The sequence below is a fragment of the Beta vulgaris genome, chromosome 6 (genome assembly GCF_026745355.1).
Source record: "Beta vulgaris subsp. vulgaris cultivar EL10 chromosome 6, EL10.2, whole genome shotgun sequence".
In the NCBI taxonomy this organism is placed as follows: domain Eukaryota; kingdom Viridiplantae; phylum Streptophyta; class Magnoliopsida; order Caryophyllales; family Amaranthaceae; genus Beta; species Beta vulgaris.
The window spans coordinates 57,553,475-57,575,818 of NC_079207.1; the positions used below are offsets into that span (position 1 = coordinate 57,553,475).

Below are 22,344 nucleotides of genomic sequence, written 5' to 3' on the forward strand. Positions count from 1 at the left end.
ATACCCCTTACATAATTATATGGTACCATAAAGAAACAAGAACCAAAATGAGTACACAAATCCAAGCCTTAACACTCATAAATCCACCCTTTTTCATTTTAAGCATGATATATTTTGATTCAATATTCCTTGCCTTTTCATTTGCTGTCTTCAGATTGTGCCTCGGCAACATCACTTCCATTCTGAGCTCCTGTTTATCCTCCATTAACCCCAAAATCACATTTTTCTACCACTCTGTGGCTCGTCAACATCACACAATTTGAATAACTTGCACCCCCTTGTATAAGTCTCAGCATTATAGTCACGACATGCTACAAACCTTCTACCAGGGTTGTCCCTTATCCAGGCTCTGATTTTGGTTATAACAAACCCACAATGACACCTTTTGAGAACTGGGGGAATAGAACCATAGCTATTTCTTAACACTCTACTGCATAGGAGCACAAAATACTGAAATTTATAAATTCACATTCATAAAAGAAAAAAACAGTAACATTAGATTTCATTTTCCTTAGTGTAGTTGGTTTGTACATGATTAATTGAAGGTGATGAAGTTGATTTTTGTGCTGCTGGTGAACAATATAGGATTTTTTGGTGTTGGAAAAGTTCATATTTATGCTGCTGCTGATTTCTTGAAAGATTGGATTTTTTGGATGTTCAATTATATCTGTTGAAATAGTTTAGTTTGGCCTATTTTTTAACGTGTATCTGATTTTTACCATTGAAGAATCGGGCTACATTTTTTGAATTTTAGTGCATTGAATTAACTGTCACTTTGTCGTTATTGCCACGTCTTCTTTTTTTTGTGTGTGTACTGATATCGGTAAACTTTGCAAACATCAGTACCAAATGTAATGGACATCCAAAATGAGTACTCAAACTGAAACTTTTGAAAGTTGAGTACCCAAACTGGAAAAAAGGCAAAGTTTCAGTTGTGTACTTAACTCAATCATTGTCTGTCTGATCTTGGCAGCACCTTCTGTCAAACCTTAATTAGTTAAGTACTGCAACTAAATTCTATATTTTGTCTACCATATACATATAAAGAAAACCAAGTTCGTAGGAACCATAGATATGAAAGTATAAGAATGCTCCATCATGGTAGCAACTATGTTAACGGTTAACCATAACCATTACAAAGATCAACTCAAAATGTTGGGCAAAATAAAAATTGCAAAAAAGCAAAAGTAAAAAAAAGAAGAACAAAACAGAAGTGTAAAAACAGAGAAGGAAAGAGCCAAAGACAAAAAGTTGCAGTTAAAATAGGAGGTTTGCACACAAGCTTTATCCCTCATTTCAAAACCCTTCAATTCATTAAAATATATCGAAAACCATAAAAGACATAAACCTTATCTTGCCGTGCTAATAATCCAAAGCCCTTACTTTAGCCCATCCAATTGAACCTCCATTTGAGTACCCAAACCTCAAACCTTTCATCCCGCTTCATTTCAATTCTAACTCCTTGTTTAAGTTATGTCCAAGTCCGCTAGATTGAAAAAGGGGGACATAAGCAAAAGTTAGGGTAGAAAAAAATAGAAAAAAGGAAAATTAGATAAAAAAATACGGATGGTCTAATGCGCAAGGATATGTAGGAATCCTCATCTTAAGGACCGACCGCTTACAAAAATATAACTAAAGTCTTACAATTTGAGTTTGATTAGTTCAGCTCAGTTTAGTTGTTTTCAGACGAAAAGAATAGGCCCGAGGCTAGCAAATTACTGAAACATACACACATTGATAATAACATCAAACATACGCAACATTGATTAGAAATATTAAATATACAACGGAATGAAAAACAAAAACAACAATAACAAGACCTTGAAACGAAACAAGCATAATGCATCACATTTATTCGGAAGTTGAGATTAAAGTGAGCGAGGACGATGGAGAAGAGGCAATCGGAGACGATTTAAGCATGTATATACTCTTAGGAAGGTGAATTAAGCGAGACTTCGCTTACTAGTCTCATAGGTAACGTAGGTATTGACACTGGTGAATAAACCATCGGGAAAATTAGTTAGGGAAGTATAACCGTTGTAAAGGGTATCACGCTGACCATAGGAGAAGGGAACCTCGAGTTTGCCCTTTTGCACAATCATAGTTGCTTGGACCATACTCATTGGTGGAACTTCCACTTCAAGTTTTGTGCCAATTGCCTTTGCTGTCTCCTGCTCTTCTCCCCATTCATATGCACCTGAATAATAGGCTTCAGTTGTAATATCAGGACCCCCAACGAAAGGAATTCTTACCGATATCTCAACAGATGCCGAAATCTTCCACGAATCAGTAGACCCCCAACTGTGGCTCTCCTTCTCAGTGTGGGAGAAGCTTAACACTCCCTTCTGCGGGGTTTTGGACCAGTTCTTCACATCCTTGGTTACTGAGGTGAGTGGTTCATGGTCAGAGATTTTGGCCTGGTCCATATGGTATGCGATCCCATATATTTGCCGCTGGCTAACCGCCTCCTCCAGCTCGAACCCCATATTCTTCGCAGGTGGTCTATTATCAGAACCAAGGGTGGAACCAATATTACTGCATCGCAATACCAAAATTCGAGTCTGAAACATCCGCAGCCCTATGAGACGAGTATCAGTACCTCTTCCGAGCTTGACCGGCCAAAAGCGACTAGTCCAGTCATCTTCCAACTGAGCAACTGTAGTGTGTATTCCGTGAATGACGGTGCGCTGTCCTTCAGCTGCCAAGAATCTGTTATAGAAAGTCGACCTGATACCCACAGAGCCATCAGACAAGGGCACCACCTCAAACACGGTGGCATCCATTTTGTCATCAGCAATAAACATATTAGTTGGATTATTGTTACTATCAGGGGCTGATTTCAGGTACTTGCCGTTGTCTCCCTTCAGTAGGAAGAACTGAGGCAACTTCACCACCGCCCATGATGAAGGAGTGGTGTAGTCTATCGCCGCCGGCCCAAATTGATTGTCTATATCATCATCATTTTGTAAGTGACTGGCTTCATGGATTTGGGTTGATTTGTTTTGTATTTCTAGATCAGACGAGGTTGGCTCAGGCATTTTGATGAACTCCCTCTTAAATCTTAATTTGGTCTTCTTTTCTATCTTCTTGTTATAATGTAATCTCCGAGACCTTGGGCTATATAAAGACTATTCTTACCCCGGAAAGTCCTAGTTCGTATCGGATAGATTTTTTTTCTGACCCTCCACTTGGCACCCTTAGTAAGAAGAAGGATCTTATTGAACCGACACTTATTGCAGGTCAGTCAACCGAACTACACAGGTTAATGCTTGAGAGTTAAGGAGGGGAAATAAGGGAATTTGTAGTCTCAAACACAAATAGATATTAAGGTTTGAACTTATAACCTCCAAGTCATAAGGTGTGTTTATCACCACCTCCACCAATCAAGTGGTTGTTCCATCTGATAGATGTGACTTGTACCTCTATCACATAGGAGTATACTACGTCTTCTAAATAGGTTTTCGATTAAGTTTGATGAAATTCTTAAATGTTCTACTTTATATCTAACAATATACTATCTTAAGCTTCTTGTTATCAGAAAATGTACTACTTCATCCGTTACATTTTAAATGTAACAAATGAATATTTATCTCACAAAAAATATCTCTTTGTTGCATTTGAAACGAAACGGAGGGAGTACGTTTTTTCATTAAATTGTTGTATACTATTTTTAACTTAAAATATTAAGTGTTGATTTTTCAGTTAAAGTTCTATACACATGGATAAATTGTCTATCATAACTGCTTTTTTATTTATTTAGGTCAATTAATATCTTCTAGTTATTTATTAAGTATTGGAGTAGAAGGTCTATCGATAAGATAATGGATAGATCATACTCCCTCCATTTCCTAAAGATCTTCCCACTTACTGTTCCTACAGATACCAAGGAAAATCAAGTTGTGTAGGGCATGGTGTGAGTAAAGTATGAGATAGAAAGGGGTTAAGATAAATAAAAAAATAAAAAGGGGTTAAAGTAGGAGAGAGAAAGGGAATAAAATTGAATTAATAATGTAATGATGGACCATATGATAGTGACATGAGAGAGTAAATAGGGAAATTTGTTTTGCCAAATAAGGAATAAAGCAAAAGAGGGAAGATCTTTTGGAAACACCCTTAAACGGAAAGAGGGAAGATCTTTAGGAAACGGAGGGAGTATCAAACTAAAAAGGTTTAAGGTTTTAACATAAAAGTGTAAAGTATTAAAAGTTTAGAACCTTGTACTTTTGAGTTAAAATCTTAATATTTTAAATTAAAATTTAATATGATATTCATGTGGGAGCTTAATGGTTAGAGCTCCCACCTCCCAACTTCATAGTCAGGAGTTCGATTCTCATCAACCCCATATTTGGGATGTGTGTTTTCTTATGGGTTGGGATCTCCTAATTTAGAAGTTTTATTAGGTAGGGTCATTATTGGACATAACCATTATAAGGCCAATAAATAGAAAAGAGAACTACCTAATTAATTTAAAAAGTAGAAAAAGATAATAAAAAAAAAAAAAAAAAAAAAAAAAAACATTACAATAAGGGTAGCTATCAATTATCATAAACAATTGTTTATAAATAGCGAAAGTTGAATAGATTTTGAAGTGAGGCAAAACTAAAAAGAAAAGAAAGGAAAAACACAATTGTGCAGAAGGAATGGCTTTGCTGCCAAGGTTCATATCTCTGGGATTCCAGGGGAAATACTTAGAGTGTGTTGTGGGAGGAGGAGACTCAAACGGGCTGATACAACTTTCAGGTGAGTAAATTAGATATATATGTTCTAAACTCAAATCAGTTGAGAAAGATTACCATCTATATAGATTGTATAATTTAACTTAAACATTTGAATCACCAAAACTACAATGTGAAACTATATAATTGAATTGACTTCTCAGTGGTACCACTACCACGTTAATAAACATTAAGAATGGAGTACATAGAGAAATCGTAGTTGCAGGCTTGCAGTCATTCTTCAAGTATTGTGCCAATCACCAAAACTCCAAAAGGCATATTATTTTCTACTGCTTTTAAGTTCCATCAATACCTGATGTCCTGATCCGAAACAGAAGTTTTTATGACGAATTGTACACTATCTTTTCTCATCAAATTTACTGACGGTCATTTGTCATTTCTCATTTGAACAGAAAGATGGTAAACATTGATATACGCAAAGTAAGATTGTTAACAACGTAATCAATAAACCATCAATTTCCACATCCGACCTTAAAAGCTGAAGAATCACCGGATTTTGGAAAGTGTCTATAAGTGCAGTGGTATTAATGGGAAGCCAATTAAATTTTATGTACCATTGATATTAGTTAAAAGCAGGATGGTACCAATGAGAATTTTCAAAACTATTTCAACGAAACTCCCGAGTAATTGATCATTATTATTATTAGGGTTTTTTTGTCAGAGTCAACTAGGGGTAAAAAAAAAAAGGGTCAATGTCGGTAAATGGTAAATTTGGCCGGAAATTCATAAAGTGGTTCCTGTTCACAATCGGAAGTATTTTATTAGGTCCTTTTTGCCAAAAAAAATTTTATTAGGTCCTTCCCCACAAAACTTGTATTTTAATAGGTTCTTTCAGACAAAAAATCATTATCATTATTATTATTATTATTATTATTATTATTATTATTATTATTATTATTATTATTATTATTATTATTTCAGGTGAGGACGTATTGAGCCCCAAGGCGAGGATTGAAGTGGAGAAGGCATTGAGCTCGGATGAATTGGTGCACTTAAAGTGTTGTTACACAAATAAGTACCTGAGAAGGAGGTCAGAGAGTGATGACTCAATTGCTGCTGTCGCCACTGAACCAGAGGAGGACCAATCCAAATGGTCCTGCACTTTGTTCCGACCACGACCTCGATCTCCACCACTTGAAACTGAGTCTGACTCGGCGCTGCAGCCTATATCATCAGATACATATGCTTTTGATTTTGAAATAATGGCACCTCCTCCTCATGATCATCCTAATGGTGGAGGTCCCTATTATCTTTTCAGCCCAGTTTTGCAGGGAAAAAAGGAAAGTGAAGATGCTCTGGTAGAAGCCAGTGATCAATATCACCTCAAGATGAGCTCCAATACTTCCGAAGCAGCATTCACAGTCACAGACACGCAAGCGGTGGTCCAACTGCCGCGGTTCGTAATTTTCAAGGCAGACAACGGCAGGTACTTGCGGCCAGTTCAAAAAGGTAAACATTTTACATTTGCAGTTATTGAAGAGGATTATCTGGATGCTGCAGTGTTCGAGGTTTTCAGGATGACTGATGGCTCTGTACGCCTTCGTCTCTGCTTCGTTCTCGGTTGGGGTATGTTTCTGGGGTTGAACGGTTCAAATATTATGCTTGAATTCGATGACGTCCCTACCTATGAGCTTCGAGGTCGGTTCCGCCCCGTGAAGCTAGGCTCAGATACGAATGGTATAGGTCTCAGAGTACTATCCAACAACTGTTGGTGGAAGAGAGATACCACAACTGGTAACCTTGTTGCGACATCTTCTCAGGTCCATATATGTGCAATTTTATTTTATTATTTTATTTATGCGCACCAATTAATCATTATATTGATATACTCCTAGAGTCGTAACTCGTAGTCCTATTGATAAATATAAATACATCAAATATCACCGCATAAATTTACAAACAAAAGGTCAAATAATAAACTGCTAGCTGTGTGTGTTGCATCCCAGGTTGAACCAACTGCTGTGTTGCAGTTTGAGGAAGCCGTTGGTACACGATCTGTGTATGAGATAAACTACCGAATGCAGGATGCAAAGCTCTATGACTTTGCTCCGGTTACATCAGTCACCAAGGACGTCAAGAACGCATCTCAAACCACCCAAGCCGGAGAATTGACCTTCAGCTACACTGAAACCAAGAGCGAGAGCTGGGGAAACATGGATTCATGGGGTGTAGGTGTCACAGTGAGTATGAAAGCGCGAATCCCTTTTGTCGGAAAACTCGAGCTTAGCACTGGAGCCGAATATGAGGGGGAGTATCAGTGGGGGGAAACCAAAGAAACAGAACAGGAAATTGCCACACAACTACAAGTTGAGGTACCCCCCATGAGTAGGACCCAAGTCACCATGATCGTATCGAGAGGTACCCTTGAAGTACCCTTCTCCTACACTCAGCGTGACACTCTTTATAATGGTCAGCTCATCGTTACTGAAGTTGATGGTGGCATTTTCTCTGGTGTCAATACCTATGTTTCCTATGAAACTACTGAAAAAAGTCTTTGATACTGTATTCAGCTTGTTGTCCTTTCATTATCGTTGCTTAATCTTTCAGTATCTGTCCAATTTTACGATCAACTTCAGTTTTTCCTACCTACGTTTATGGTATTCCTCTCCGGTTAAATAAAAGGTAAACTCACCATGATCCAGGAGCCATCCACTGTGTTTTCACTTTTCATGTCTGTTGATGAATGTATTGATGTATTGGGTATTCTTCATCGTTACTCGACAATTTGTGGCTCCCTTCTAGTAAAGCTTTACTTTACTTTGATATACATTCTCATCAAATATCAATAATTCATTATCTATAAATCTTACATTTGATAATATTTATCAGTAGTTTTGAAGCCCGTGCTTTGCACGGGTTCTTGTTTATTATATTTTTGCAAATTTTTTGTTAACATTGTTGATTTTGTGTTGATGTAAGATGAGGTTTTTCAACACCATTTTATTTACGTACTTCCTCTGTTCTTTTTTTTATTGCAATAATTACCATTTTGAGTAGTTTTATCTATCCAAACCACTTTTTTAGTAAAAAAACACAACTGTAATTGACAATATTGCATTTACTTTATGTTAAGAAAATCATCATTAATTACTCATCAAATTGCCTCATAAAGTTGCGTTTACTTTATTAAGGATTTACTTATACCCTACACTTGTTAATTAAAGGGGAACCTCTATGTTAAACTACCCATTTATTTCATTTCCTTAAAAACCATGCCCGAACCCAGTGTTGCAGTAGAAAAAGAACGGGTAAAATATTTGTCATTATACTTTTATATATATAGATTTTTTATTGCGTTATATAAAATTTATATTTTTCAATATTAAACTAAATATTATAGCTAAGTCTATTATCAAATAGTATCCCGCTAATTGGTATGACTAACATAGTTAACAAAATTGTAACATGAAGAACACCCCAATGATACTTGAAGAAAGTAGAGGTTACTCGTTATTTAATAGATGCATGATAGACAAATTATAGAAAACATGAGTGTCAACCACAACTTCAACTTTTAATGACACACAAACACTAATGCATATAGAATGAAAGATTGGAATGAAAAAAAAATTTCATAATGACGGTATCATAAATATAAAACTAACCTCTACTAATAATCGAAAATACTGGTTAAGAGAAAAATATATCTCTTCATCCATCATGACCATATCAAGACTTATCAAACTTAGCTTAGTCCTTTTTTTTTTTTGATCCGTGACCTCAAATAGTCTAGAAACACGAACCTTGATTTTCCAATTAGTTTCGTTGAATCGAGTTCATGGAGAAAAGAATAAGATCTGACATATATATATGTAAGAAAACAAACATGAATAATTATATATACAATAAATATTCTATAAATAAAATAATAAGTAAATTGCATAATATCTTTACAATGTCGTTGACAAACTTTTATTTGATTCATGTAATGCCACCATGGTATGCTATAGGTTCGAAATCATAAATATGTATTTTTATCTTTATATAACTCAATTTTTAAAAGTATGATTTTCAAAGATATAATTGATGTTGTCCCACATATAATACGCTACTTTTATAGTTATTTTTACATGTAATTAAAGTAAAGAATAAATAATACGTTATTTTTCATCCAAATAAATAAATTTTCATAAGTTGTAAAACTATATTGTATATGAAACTTATTTCGAAATATATTTCGAGCACTCTCCAATGGTAAAAAAAAAATAATAATATTGCGAATGTGTAACAAAAGTTATATTCAATTTACATAATATAATAATTTAGGTTGGCTATCTAAAATCAGAATGTAAAGTTCACTTATCCAAAACACCTTATATGTATTTGTATCTATAGTGAACACTATTTTTTTTAAAAAAAAAAATTTGACATGCTTTATATGGAGCTCTCTATAATATTCTAAGGTTGTTTTTTGAAATCAAACTCTAATTTTTCATCACCTAAAATTCTAATATATATGTAACTTTATCGCTATAGATTTTAGTTTTTGTTGTAACAATAAATTTTACTTAAAATTTTTTGTTGCAATACTAAATTGTTTTGGTTCAGTGGAGCAATTAAGGTTGAGATTTCGAAAGATAATATGTCTAATTCTGTAAATTGGACCTATTATAAAATATTGTAATCACATAATGTACACTATACTTATAGGTTAATTATTATTATATTTATAAAAAAAGGAAAGACTAAAAAATGTCTTACCATTCATCTAATTAAATATTCCGAATTATGTAGCAAAAGTTATACACACTACTACATTAAAAGGCAAAGGCAACACACCAAAATCGTTGCAATAGGGCTAAAAGTCTTTGCAGTAGGCCTACTACAACGGTTTTGTACTGTCGCATTTGTTGGCGTTGCAATAAGCCTATTACAACGGCTAAACGCGTCGTTGCCTTAAGTCAACTATCTTTTGCAACGGCTTTGTTAGTGGTTAATTATGAAACGTTATTGGCTAGTGAAACTCCCACAAGTTAAGCTAGTGCAATGGATTTAAGCTAGTGCAACGATTTTTTTTTTTTCATTTTTGTGGGGATATTGCAACGATTATTACTGTAACCTACCGAAAACCTATAATATTACAGCCTTGGATATATATTAGTAACGATGCAACAAATGAAAAAATACTCTTGAAATGCCAAAAATAATTGTCATATTTGTATTATAATTTCCAAAACAAATTAAATTAAGAGTATACATGACAAATCCTAATTAACAAAAATTAATTTACTTAATCAAACCCAAATAATTAATAAATATTTATTTTAGTACCACAAATATTTCTAATAAGTACACATAGACCATTTTCCTTCTAACTAACAAGTACCGCAGCACTATAATATAATAGCTAGCTAAATCTGGCCGATAGTATGTGTAGTGAGACGTCTACGTTTGATCTCCTCCTGTTGGTTCATTATTTACCTAAAAATTCAAACATTGTAATAGTTAGTAAACATACACCATCAATAACACACAAAAAAAGCTAGTCATGTATAATGACTCCTTTGATTTGTTTTTGTACGTATTATAAGTCATGTGATGGAAGATCAACCTCCTCCAAATTGAAAATTATAAACCTTGCTCTAAGAAGTTTCCACGGGTCAACAATTCTAATTAAAGAGGTGGAACCAAGACTTTGTTCACATATTGGTCTTAAATCAAAATTTCAGAGCTTACTGAATAATAATTATAGAAATTTCAGAAATGAGATTCTTAAGACCGTCAAACAACAGATTAAGCTCATATATTATACATTCTCGAGATTTCCGAGCATGTAGAGGCATAATTCGATCACGGCTCACTCATATCATCAAATGCCGAACTACAAAAGCCAATCACTTGCAATTTTAAAGTCATTACTAAATTCATAACAGAGCTAGGATGCATCGTAATTCAGGTGGCAATACACAATAAACTAAGGAAATTACAAATAGAATTGAAAGTGCCTATTTAAGGGTTGAACCATTCTCAGAACACAAAACCTTTGGTTGACTTCACAACTAATTTACCATAGTGATTTGTAACACAGCAAGTCTAACTTTCTAAGACAAACAATCTAAAAAAGTCAAACCTTAAAATAAATTATTGCTTGTTCATTCTAAATACATAATGAAAATATCTTTGGCTATTTCGTGTTCTACATCAAAATATAGTTTTGCCGTCAAACTAAATTAGAATATGATAACATTATAAATCAAAAGCATCTGTTCTAGAATTTGGGTAGTGTTAGATAATTTGGGTTCTAGCATCTGTTCAAGTATAGATTTGAACGGTCGGGCCTGTCTTACTTTGATAATTTTATTTGTGAGCTATGTGTCCAAGTGTCATGTTTGTGGTGTAAGAGTCTAATAAATTAGCAATGTGGGAGTGACAAAAAGATTTCACAGATTGATGTAAAGTGATATTCAGTAGGCTTATACCTATTACTCTATCAGAAGCCCAGGAGACCAAAATCCTATGAGTTACGACAACTATAAGAAAATAGATGTTCTATTTCAGCTATCCTTTAGTGGGAATACGTTATGGATACATCTTAAGTCAGTGAACTAAGATCAACCTTTTTTAATTTGTTTCATAACAACTTTTGCACTCTTCTTGATTATTTTTGTGGATTGCTATTTACCTAATCTTATTTTCCAATCTGTCGACAGCCACCAGTGTAGATTAATGGAGTTCAGAAGCAATCTACGGCCAAGAATCTGCCAAACAATTGAAACAATTCTTAGCTCACCATGCTTAGGAAAGATTACACGCAGGAGATTCATTGGGATAATACCCTTTATGAATATATTAACCTTACAGAATTAACTAAATAGGTAACCAAACAGGCAGACAACTAAGCTAAGATTCCACAGTATATTTCTTGTTGTCCTGTCAGCAAGTAACAAACAAAGATAGAATTCAACATTATACAAGAAACAAGCAAATGATTTGTTCACCTCATTCTTCCACCATTACTATTTCAGTATTTCTTATTCCTATTCGTTAAGCTTCTTATAGTAAATATACTAGCAGATTAATAGTGACTTGAATGGTACAACCGCAATTAAAAAAATCTACTAGCTCGATAAGGGCAGCAAAAATTGATCTATCACTCCCCCTTTCCCCCTACTCTCTAGAATTCAGAACTCCGCATTGAAACAAGTTACAGAAATAATAGGCTTTTTGCATCACAAGGGGGTCCAATCATCATGGCTCAAGTACATCGGTTTTGATATCCTGATAGTTAGATGATTGGATTGAGTTGGGAAATATGAAACACATGCATTTTGTCACATTTCATATGGGCAAAAATATTTAGCACTAAATTTACCCTTTTTTCCAAAATCTCTCACCCCCTTAGTTGGTGACACTTTCAGAATCACTCAACCACTGCGAATTCATCTTCTCTTTGCTTTAGATCGGTATAATTCTTCTGACTATCTTGAGCAACTTCAATTCTAGCCTTTAACTTGACATTCTTAAAGGTTTGCTCCATAAATTATATTTTCAATAATATATTCTCACTAAAATCATTCCAGCAAATGGGACTTCTACACTTCCTTCCATACAATGCTCGCATAAAAACTATTGTTGTACTAGAACTCAATCAAGTCTAATTGATCTTCCCAACTACCTTGGAAGTCAATTGTGCAGGCTCTCAACACATCTCCCATAGTCTTGTTAGTCCTCTCAGTCTGACCATCGGTTGCAGAGTGAAATACAGTGCTCGTTTTCAATATTGTCCCAAGATTCAACTGGACCTTTTGCCAAAATTTCAGGAGGAATCTCGAATCGCGATTTGAAATAATATATGTTGGGACCCCATGCAATCTCACTACATGCTTGATATACGTCTTTGCAAGTTGCTTCTTTTTCAAGTCTCTTTAATTGAAACGAACACGACATACTTCGTCAGACAGTCCACAATAACCCAAATAATATCATTGTCGTTTCTCGTCTTCGGCAAGGTAGTCACAAAATCCATTGAGATAAAATCCCACTTCCATCCAGGAACCTCTAAGGATTGAACCTTCCCCACTGGTCTCTTATGATCTATCTTCACTTTCTAACAGATTAAACACTTAGACACGAATTCAGCGACCTCGCGCTTCATATTTGGCCACTAATAGATCTCCTTAAGATCCCTATACAGCTTATCACCCCCAGGGTGCACAAAATACAAAGTATTATGCCCCTCATCCATAAGTTGTCTCTTAAGCTCATTACATTTTTGTGGTACCACTAGTGCATAATTGGCCTAAAGTATCACCCCAAAAGTGTTACTTAAAGGCCTAAAAGTGTTGCTTTAGGTCATATGTAACACTTTGTAAGTGAAACATCTGCCCGTGCTACCTATTCTCTAAGGTAACACTTTCCAATGCTAATGTTTCACTTTCTCAAGTGTTACTCAAAATTCTCTAACGTAACACTTTTTTTAATCTAATGTAGCATTTTTACAGTGTTACTAATAATGTTTTATGTAACACTTTTTCGTCTATAGTAGCATTTTCTATGTCATCTCTTGACTTATAGTAACACTTTGATAAATATTATGTATCATTTTAAATCAGCATATGTAACACTCTATTAGATATTTGGCAACACTTCTTATCAGCTAGTTTTATAGTGTAACACTTCTATTTCACATATCTTATAGTAACATTCTTTAATTTATCGGCACATATACAATGATAATAATAGTAAACCTTATAAACGTAATAATTGAAGAGGAAATAAAATGATATTATTGATATAAATGAGTAGAAATACTCAACGACTATTGTAAAAAATGAGCCCAAGAGTACACTCAATCGAAAACATACTATTGCATCCATAATATAAATAGTTAATCTGAAAATTAAATCATAAAATCATAAATATATATATATATATATATATATATATATATATATAATATATATATATATATATATATCTCCTTAAATAAACCTAAATCAATCATAATGTCATTCTTTTCATTATTCTTCAATTTCATTATCCATGTACGCGTGCTTCTCAAAGTATCATGCATGCTTGCTACTCTAATCCGCCATTATTTCCATTATCCTGCAGTAAGGAAAAAAGAAAACTTCAAAGTCTTATATGATAACAAATCTAGTATGTCAAAAAAAAACTAGAACTAATGATATACTTGATAATATGGTAAAAGCAAACTTGATAATATGGTAAAAGATAGGTTCAATGTTAGCCTTGCTCTTTTTATTTTTCCTCTTCATGTTGTCGCTGGTGGTCCATGAGTCAACGGGTCTAACAACAGCAGTTCTGTTTGGAGCTAGCTATTTATATTGTGGATGCAATAGTATTTTCAAGTCTTTGCATATCTCGACACAGTTCCTCAGGAACTACCAAGGCATTCAGGCTATGGCTCGACTTCCTACTCAAAGCATCGGCAACTACATTCGCCTTCCCTTCATGATACTGGATGTATAAGTTATAATCCTTAATCAACTCTAATCATATCCTCTGTGGTATATTGAGGTCTTCTTGGGTAAAAATGTACTTCAAGCTCTTATGGTCGGTAAAGATCTTACAGGTTGCCCATATAAGGGTAATGTCTCCAAATTTTCAAGTCAAACACGATTGCAGCTAACTCTCAATCATGGGTAGGGTAATTAGCGTCATACGGTTTCAACTGACGTGATGCATACGCGATCACTTTTGCATTCTATTGCAGAGCACATCCCAAACTATTCTTTAATGCATCACTATACACCTTAAATCCTTCATTTCCATCAGGCAGGGTCAAAACGGGTGTTGAGGTTAAACGATCATTTAAAATTTGGAAATCTTCCTCGCGCTTCTCACTCCACTCGAATTTTGACTCTTTCTTCATAAAATTGGTCATTGGCCTTGCTATCTTCGAGAAATCTCTCACAAATCTCCTATAATAGCCAGCTAAACCTAGAAAGCTCCTGATATCTGACACACATTCTTTGGAGTAGGCCACTCACTAGTAGCTTGAGTTTTAGCAGTCTCTATAGAGACTACTTCTTTAGACACATAATGACCCAAAAATGCTAGTTTCTCCAAAAGAAACTCACACTTAGAGAACTTGGCATAGAATTGATTCTTCCTAAGCGTCTCCAATATAATCCTCAAGTGTTGATCATGCTATTCTTCACTCTTTGAATAAATCTGAATATCATTGATGAATACCTCAATAAATTTATCTAAGAACTCATGGAATATCCGATTCATCAAATCCATAAATATTGTCGGAGCATTGGTCAATGCAAACGGCATCACCGTAAACTCATAATGACCATAACGCATCTTAAATGCAGTCTTATGTATATCCTTATCAGCTACTCTCAACTAGTGACACCCCAAACGCAAATCAATCTTTGATAACATGCTTGCTCCATTCAACTGGTCAAACAGGTCATCTATCCTAGGCAAAAGATACTTGTTCTTGCTAGTCACATTGTTCAACTCCTTATAGTTGATGCACAACCTCATACTCCCACCTTTCTTGTTCACAAATCACACAGGAGCTCTCCAAGGTGACGCACTAGGCGTAATATAGCCCTTAACCAACAACTCTTGCAACTGCGTCTTCAACTCACTCATCTCAGGAGGTACCATTCTATATGGTGCCTTAGATATCGGTGCAATGCCAAGAACTAAGTCTATGGTGAGCTCAATAGCTCTTGCAGGCGGCATATCCGAAATATGACTTGGAAACACAACCATAAACTCGTTCACAATTGGTACATCCTCGATCTTCAATCCAACCTCTTTACTTAGCACATCTTGCAATAGCTCACATTCTTTCTTAATCAACTTCTTCACTTGCATTGTAGAAATAATTCCAAAGTGCTTAGGCTTCCCAAAACGTCGATACGAAGTCAACTTCCCCAAAGGGCTTTTCAACTCTGCTTTCTAAGCTTCACAGTCTATTTTGGCTTTGTAGAAACCTAACCAGTTCATCCCAAGAATAACATCTACGTCTCCCGAATTAAATTCAATCAAATCAAAAGGAAATATAGAGTCTCCTATCTTCAGAGGCAAATTTTTAACCAACTTGGTCCACCTTATAACCTCTCCAGTAGGTATACTAATAGGTAAATCAATCACTTCAAAATCTACCAACCCTAGACTCTTAATGACAGGCGACGAAACAAAGGAATAAGTCACCTGAGAATCAAATAACGCTTTAACTAATAGAAAAGTACCAGAAACTACGTCCGCAAATCATTCAGCTTCACTGCGACTCATCACGAATAATTTACCGGAGCCTTATTTTGGTTGTTCTCACTAGCAGGCTTACCATTTTGCTCTTTCTTTTTCTTGGTGAAGCACTCATACTCCCTATGAGCCTTCTTCTGGCAGTAGTACAGGTTACTAGGTCTTCCTTATAATCTTTACCAGAGTGGTTCTTACTACACTTCTTACAATGATAATCCCTCTCAGACTAGCCCTTATTGTTATAGCCCTAACCATTTCTCCCTTGGAAATTCCCATTCCCGTTTATGTTCTTCTTAAAGTTCCCTTGATTTCCTCCAGCATTGAAATCCTTTCTCTTCTCACCCATTACATCATTCTTCTTATCACATCTCGACTGAAGACCATATATATGGGCGACTCTTCCATATACAATATCTAGAGATAAAAAGGTTTCACCACCTAACCCCAGTTGGATTTCCTCAGTCAAACCTTGCTCAAACCTTTGAGCCTTTAACTCCTCAGTGCCTACTACCTCAGATGCAAACCTCGACAGTGCTATGCACTTACTATAGTACTCAAAGAAGGTAATTCTCACCATCCTAAGGTTTATAAATTCTTGGGCCTTCTATTTCCTCATAAAAGCAGGGTAAAACTTTCCTCTTAGAGCAGTAATAAAGGAATCCCAATTACACCCCTCAACAACACTCAGTCTATCCCCATTTTCTTTCCACTATAAGTCGGCCTTATCTTTTAGATACAAATATACAATACAGCTTGACCTAACTTTCAAACTACCTAATCCAACTCTCTAATAAGGTAGCATCAGCTTGTCCCTTAGAGTATGGTGGCTTAACTTTGGCTAATCTTTCAAACATGTCCTCGGCAGAATCGGGACGCTAAATCGTTAACGCTGTTAGCCATTCTACCGCGCGACCTGAAATTAACGTAACTCTAGTTTAGGTTTCGATACTCAACTTACATGCCATTCTCTATGAAGGCAACATTTGATTTGACCATACAAGATCGCATCAACATACAATTTCTCATGAAGTTATAATAATACCACATAATGACTCATCACTAATCATAGAATTATTCATGAATAATATTCATATCAAGAATAACACGTGTGAGGATCAATTAAAAATTCAATCACAACAAATAAATAAAAATATTCTCATCCACGTGCCCAAATAAATTTTTGCTCACTTAGATAACTAAATATTTGCTTTTTATTCCTCAAAAATATGCTAGTAGCAATTTTTCCAAACAATAATATTGTACTTTTCCTAAACAAAATAAAGGTACTAAGACATAAATTTAAACCATTGCTTGATTAATTATCCAACATTTATTCCTAAAGCATAAATACATAAGTAAATAATCTAGGGAGATACATCATCAGTCTTATCCTTAATTTTCTTGTATTTTTCTGGAGTGAAAACTTCATCTTCAAAATCTTCAACGTCCTCAATGTTATAGAAGTAACATCTTCTAGTTCTACTAGATCTTAGGCCGACGCTCGTCCTCTTCTGACTATGAATCACTCTCAGGTCTCATAACTGCATGGTAGATGTTCATCATGGTCTGTCCTCTAGCACTATCAAACTCTTGGAGAACCTCATCATCGCTATCAGGCATACCTACTCTTAGGATCCTACACACGATGACTTCTATCCTAGTGTAGCTATCACATTCATACTCATATCCTCCATCATCCTCATCATCACTTATATGGAATAGTCAATGGAACGAGTTGTCTAAACCAAAACCAGTCTTCAATCTAGAAGACGAAGTACGGGAGCGACCGTACCTGACCTACGATATCGAAGAATCTTTAAAATAAAAATAAGATATGGTGATTAATCTGGTCCTAAGAAAATCCATGGGCTACCACCATGTACTCCAAGTCATATTTGTACAACACTTTAGACTTGCATAAGTCTAAAGATATTGCTTTCCACATTTCACTTTACATGATTAATAATTCATTCACTTGTTATGACTCACAAGTAGGAAAAATAATATAATCATCAAACAATCATAAACTTCCCCTTTTATCTTAGGATTAAATAAGATGATCATCAACTTAACCAACCAACATTAATTCTAATATTTAATCCATAACCTTCCTTTATTTGTTGAACTAAGTCAACAACCAACCAACCTTTTCATAGATGTAATAATCAAATTACCAAATAAGGCCCTCGGTCCTCATAAAATAATTAAATAATCCAAAGGAACAACATGATTCAATCATGAAACCAATACCAACATAAATATTAATTCCTCATGTGAATTAATAATAAAAAGTTCCCAAATTCCATATGCTTGCAACAATCTTCCATACAAATATACTACTAACACCATAATCAACATGCTTCACACAACGACGTAAAACATGCAAATCTAATTGAATAAAAATCACGTATAAACTAAAAATAGTTTCCTATAAAAGATACTACATAAATCGCATCTTTATGAACACATAGGTGTAAACACATAATCGTGTATCCCCATAAGGATCCAATGAAAACATACAGCGGTATTAGTTGGCGCGACCAAACGGAAGAGCAATCTAAAGAACCACTCCAAAATTGTGTTTTGAAATGATATTCTTAAAGCCCAATTGATTGTTCATGATGATTAATTGTATTTTAAGCCCACAAAATCTTTTAATCCCATTTAAATTCCCAACCCAATATTTATTATTTCAATAAATATTTTTCAGATATATTTTTATTATCTTTCATAAATAAATCAGACTTTAAATCCATAAAGATCAATCTTCGGAATTTTAGGGATAAAAAAGGTATCTTTGAAAGACGCGTAGAATCTTAAACGAATATTCCAGAATATACGTCGAACGTGAGCGCTGCGCTTAGCGCGCCACGTGCGTTCATCACATTGGCCATATCGTGTCAGGCATGCCAATGAGCGTCTGACATGTGGATTTGTGACACACACAGAGTCCTACGTCTGACGCAAGTTCTGTGTGAGACGCAACTTTTCCTTTATATCTTTTCAAAAATGCATTTACACGTGTGCATTTCTAATTGGACTGGCTGCGTCAGGCACACCATTGTGCGCCTTATGTGTGATAGTGCGCTTGCAACGTAGGACTGCGCCTGGCGCAGGGTTTGCATGAGGCGCACACCTCTCTTTGCCTATAAATACTCTTGATTTTTCGAATCAAACACGCTTTTCTTTAGTATTTACGAGTACAAAAATCCTTACGAATACACTTCGACTCTCAAAACACTCAAACACTCAAATACTTTCAATCAATTCCTAATTACACTACGTTCCTGGTTTCAAGATTGCTCCGCCTAAAGATCGTTGCGTTTTTCAATCTAAAGTGCATAGGTATTAATTTGAGTATCCTTGAATAAATTCTCTAGTTTTTTTGTAGTGAAGTTACTACCTATTTCTTTCATGATGTAGATCTTTAATATAAAAATGTCCCATTGTATATTCTAACACTAGTAGAAAAACGACGATTTGCGTCCCCTGATTTGCGTCGCACTGACACGGAAGTGACGCAAAAAACCTATTTGCGTCGCACATGAAGAAGAGTGCGACGCACATCATGTGTAAACTAGCACCAGGATAAGCTATCTGCGTCGCATCGAACAAAAGTGCGTTGCAAAAGCTCAATGTGCGTCGGACCACATGGCAAATGAATTTCCCTATCTGCATCGCATCGTATTTGAGTGCGTTGCAAAAGACCAAATTGCGTCGGACATAATGGCCCATCTGACGCACATTTGCGGCCCAACCAAATTCAGCCCACCGCGCCCTTAACATATCCCTTAACCTAACTCATCTCTCTCAATTTCTCACTCCTCTATGCGCCGCTTCAGTACTCCTCTCAAATTCTCACTCTCTCTCACTCTATGCGCTTCACTCCTCTCAAATTCTCCAACCTAAATTCTCCTTCCCTCAACCCTCCCTGCTTGCAGCGAATTCCAATGAACGAATCAAAGTACAATCTTTCAAATTCAGCGAATACCATCTCAAATTTGCGAACGAATTCCCCCTTTGCGAACGAACGAATTCCAACGAACGCTTCACAACTCTCAAATTTGCGAACGAATTCCCCCTTTGCGAACGAACGAACGAATCAGATTTGTTTCCCAGGTATGGTTTAACGCGAACGAACAAATCAAAGTACAATCTTGTTTCCCAGGTATGATTCAACGCGAATATTTGATTTTCTACTTTAGTTTTCAGATCTGAAAATTCGTTTTTTATTTTCAGATCTGAAAAATAAAAACTTAGTTCATGCAGATGAAAAATAAAATTTTAATCATTTCGTTTTTATTTTTTGTATCTAATTTTTTTGTTTATTTTTTTGGCTTTTTTATGTTTTATTTTCAGATCTGGAATTTGTTCTCGAAGTTGTCTCCCTCAAACACATCGAAAATCGTCGCCATTACCATCTTCCTTTATTAGATTCATTAGATTCAGTTTTAGTTTTACATTTTTTTTTTTACATATTTACAATGTAATTTGTTTTGTATATATTGTATATATTTTTTTACATTTTTTTGTATCTAATATTTACATATTAATGCAAAGATTTGATTGTATATAATATTTACATATCAATGCAAAAATATTGTGATTTTAAGTCATTGTGGTAATATTATTTGTTTTGGAATCTTGTCTTGATTTACCAGAATGGTGAATGAAAATATACAATATGTGAGTTTGGGAGAAAAAAAAAAGCTGAAAAAAAAATGCAAAATCAGTAATTTGCGTCGCACCTATTGCCTCATGCGACGCAAATTACTGACTGCTGGGCACAATTACTGACTGGCGACTGCTGGGCATTTAAGAATTTGTGCGTAACTTTGGCGTGATTTGCGTCGCACATCGCTGAAGGTGCGACGCACATGCCTGATTTGCGTCGCACCCAGTGCTATGTGCGACGCAAATTCCCCTTCTACGTGGTGTTGGGGAGAGTCATTTGCGTCGCACCGTATATTAGGTGCGACGCAAATAGGTAAAGGATCTGTGTCGTTTTCGCATAAGACGCAGATCAATTTAAGGTCATTTGCGTCGAGACCTGTGCCGTCGGACCCAGGTCCGACGCAAATAGGCGTCTCAGGTCCGACGCAAATCGGCATTTCTCTACTAGTGTAATTATTCCTTTTTTTATTTATATTTATATAGATATATTATTATATGCATGTTTAACCATTCTATGAATATTATATGATTGTCCTGTGTTATTGCTTTTATCACCCAAATATTATTATTACTAAACAAGAGCTAAAGAACTATTCTAACATCAATAAGATTAATTTGGACAACCTGTGACGTTCCCAGTAATATTGATTGCATAATAACTAGTCACTAAAAAATAGTCTTTCATGTGTTTTCTGAATCAACCTAGACTAAATTATTTTAGGGTGTATAAAAATACTATATGATTATTCTTTGGCATAAAATCTGTAATGAATTGATATTTAGTAGAGACCAGTAATGGGCAACATAGTTCCTGACTGTGTTGTACCTTCACCCCCAAACTTAATCTTTGGTTCATTTTTAACATTTTTGGAGTCATGACAGGGAAATCTACATTAGATAAGTCTCTTATTTGTCCCTACGGTTTCCTAATATCCAATTAGGTTTATTATCCTTCCTTTAAAGAATTGTTGGCGACTTCAAAAACATTTTCAATATAAAAACCTCTACAGTGAAGTAGTCAAATCTAATATGAGTTAATCCCGTGTAGGCGAAATAAAAACACGCCTACAATAGGTTTGTATGTACCTTGTGTAGACAAATCGAGAGGCCACTTTCACAACCTTAAATTTCGCCTAAAAGAGAATGCTCCACCTAAAATAACCAACATAACCACTAATCAATACTTTATAGATTTCCAGCAATATTAAAAATACTTTGAACGCTTCTTAAAAGTTTTTAAAAATCTTTCCCATCATTAAAACTTAATTATTAAAACCTCCTAGTATAGTTTTACTACACAAGTTGTTAAAAACCCTTAAAAACTCATACTTTGGTCATAAAAACTCCATCATAGACACTTCTTCAAATTTTTAGCAACTTATTATATAATAAAATCCTTTTTAAACATACTTCAAGATAATAAAAATCATAATAATACTCATTTTTATAAACTATAATATACTACTATGATTTTCAACTCATAAAATCCTAAAACTCCATTCTTTGATACTTAAAACTCCAATATAAACATAATAACTAAATATGAAATTCAGTTACTTCATAACATAAGTTACATAATCATAGATACATAATTAAATTATCAAACTACAACTTTAAACATAAACATATTAAAACGATTCTTAAAAACATAAACTTCGCATTAAAATAACTTGAGGAGGAAGAAAATAACCAAAGCAAAGGGGAGAGAAACTCGGCAACCAAGGAGGGGATGTAACACCCCAAA

At 34.9% G+C, this 22,344-nt stretch overlaps 2 protein-coding genes across 2 annotated transcripts; one reads left to right on the forward strand and one right to left on the reverse strand.

Annotated features, from left to right (window-relative positions):
* Window positions 1–1,943: 1,943 nt before the first annotated feature.
* LOC104897202 (hypothetical protein) lies at window positions 1,944–3,038 on the reverse strand. The gene has a single exon (XM_010684024.3). It carries the CDS (start codon window positions 3,036–3,038, stop codon window positions 1,944–1,946), a length of 1,095 nt encoding a protein of 364 aa, XP_010682326.3.
* A 1,540-nt stretch (window positions 3,039–4,578) lies between these two features.
* LOC104897205 (hypothetical protein) lies at window positions 4,579–7,399 on the forward strand. The gene is made up of 3 exons (XM_048637509.2): window positions 4,579–4,740; window positions 5,658–6,496; window positions 6,683–7,399. The coding sequence occupies exons 1-3, from the start codon at window positions 4,641–4,643 to the stop codon at window positions 7,232–7,234; spliced, it is 1,491 nt and encodes a 496-aa protein (XP_048493466.1). The 5' UTR covers window positions 4,579–4,640; the 3' UTR covers window positions 7,235–7,399.
* The last annotated feature ends 14,945 nt before the right edge of the window (window positions 7,400–22,344 follow it).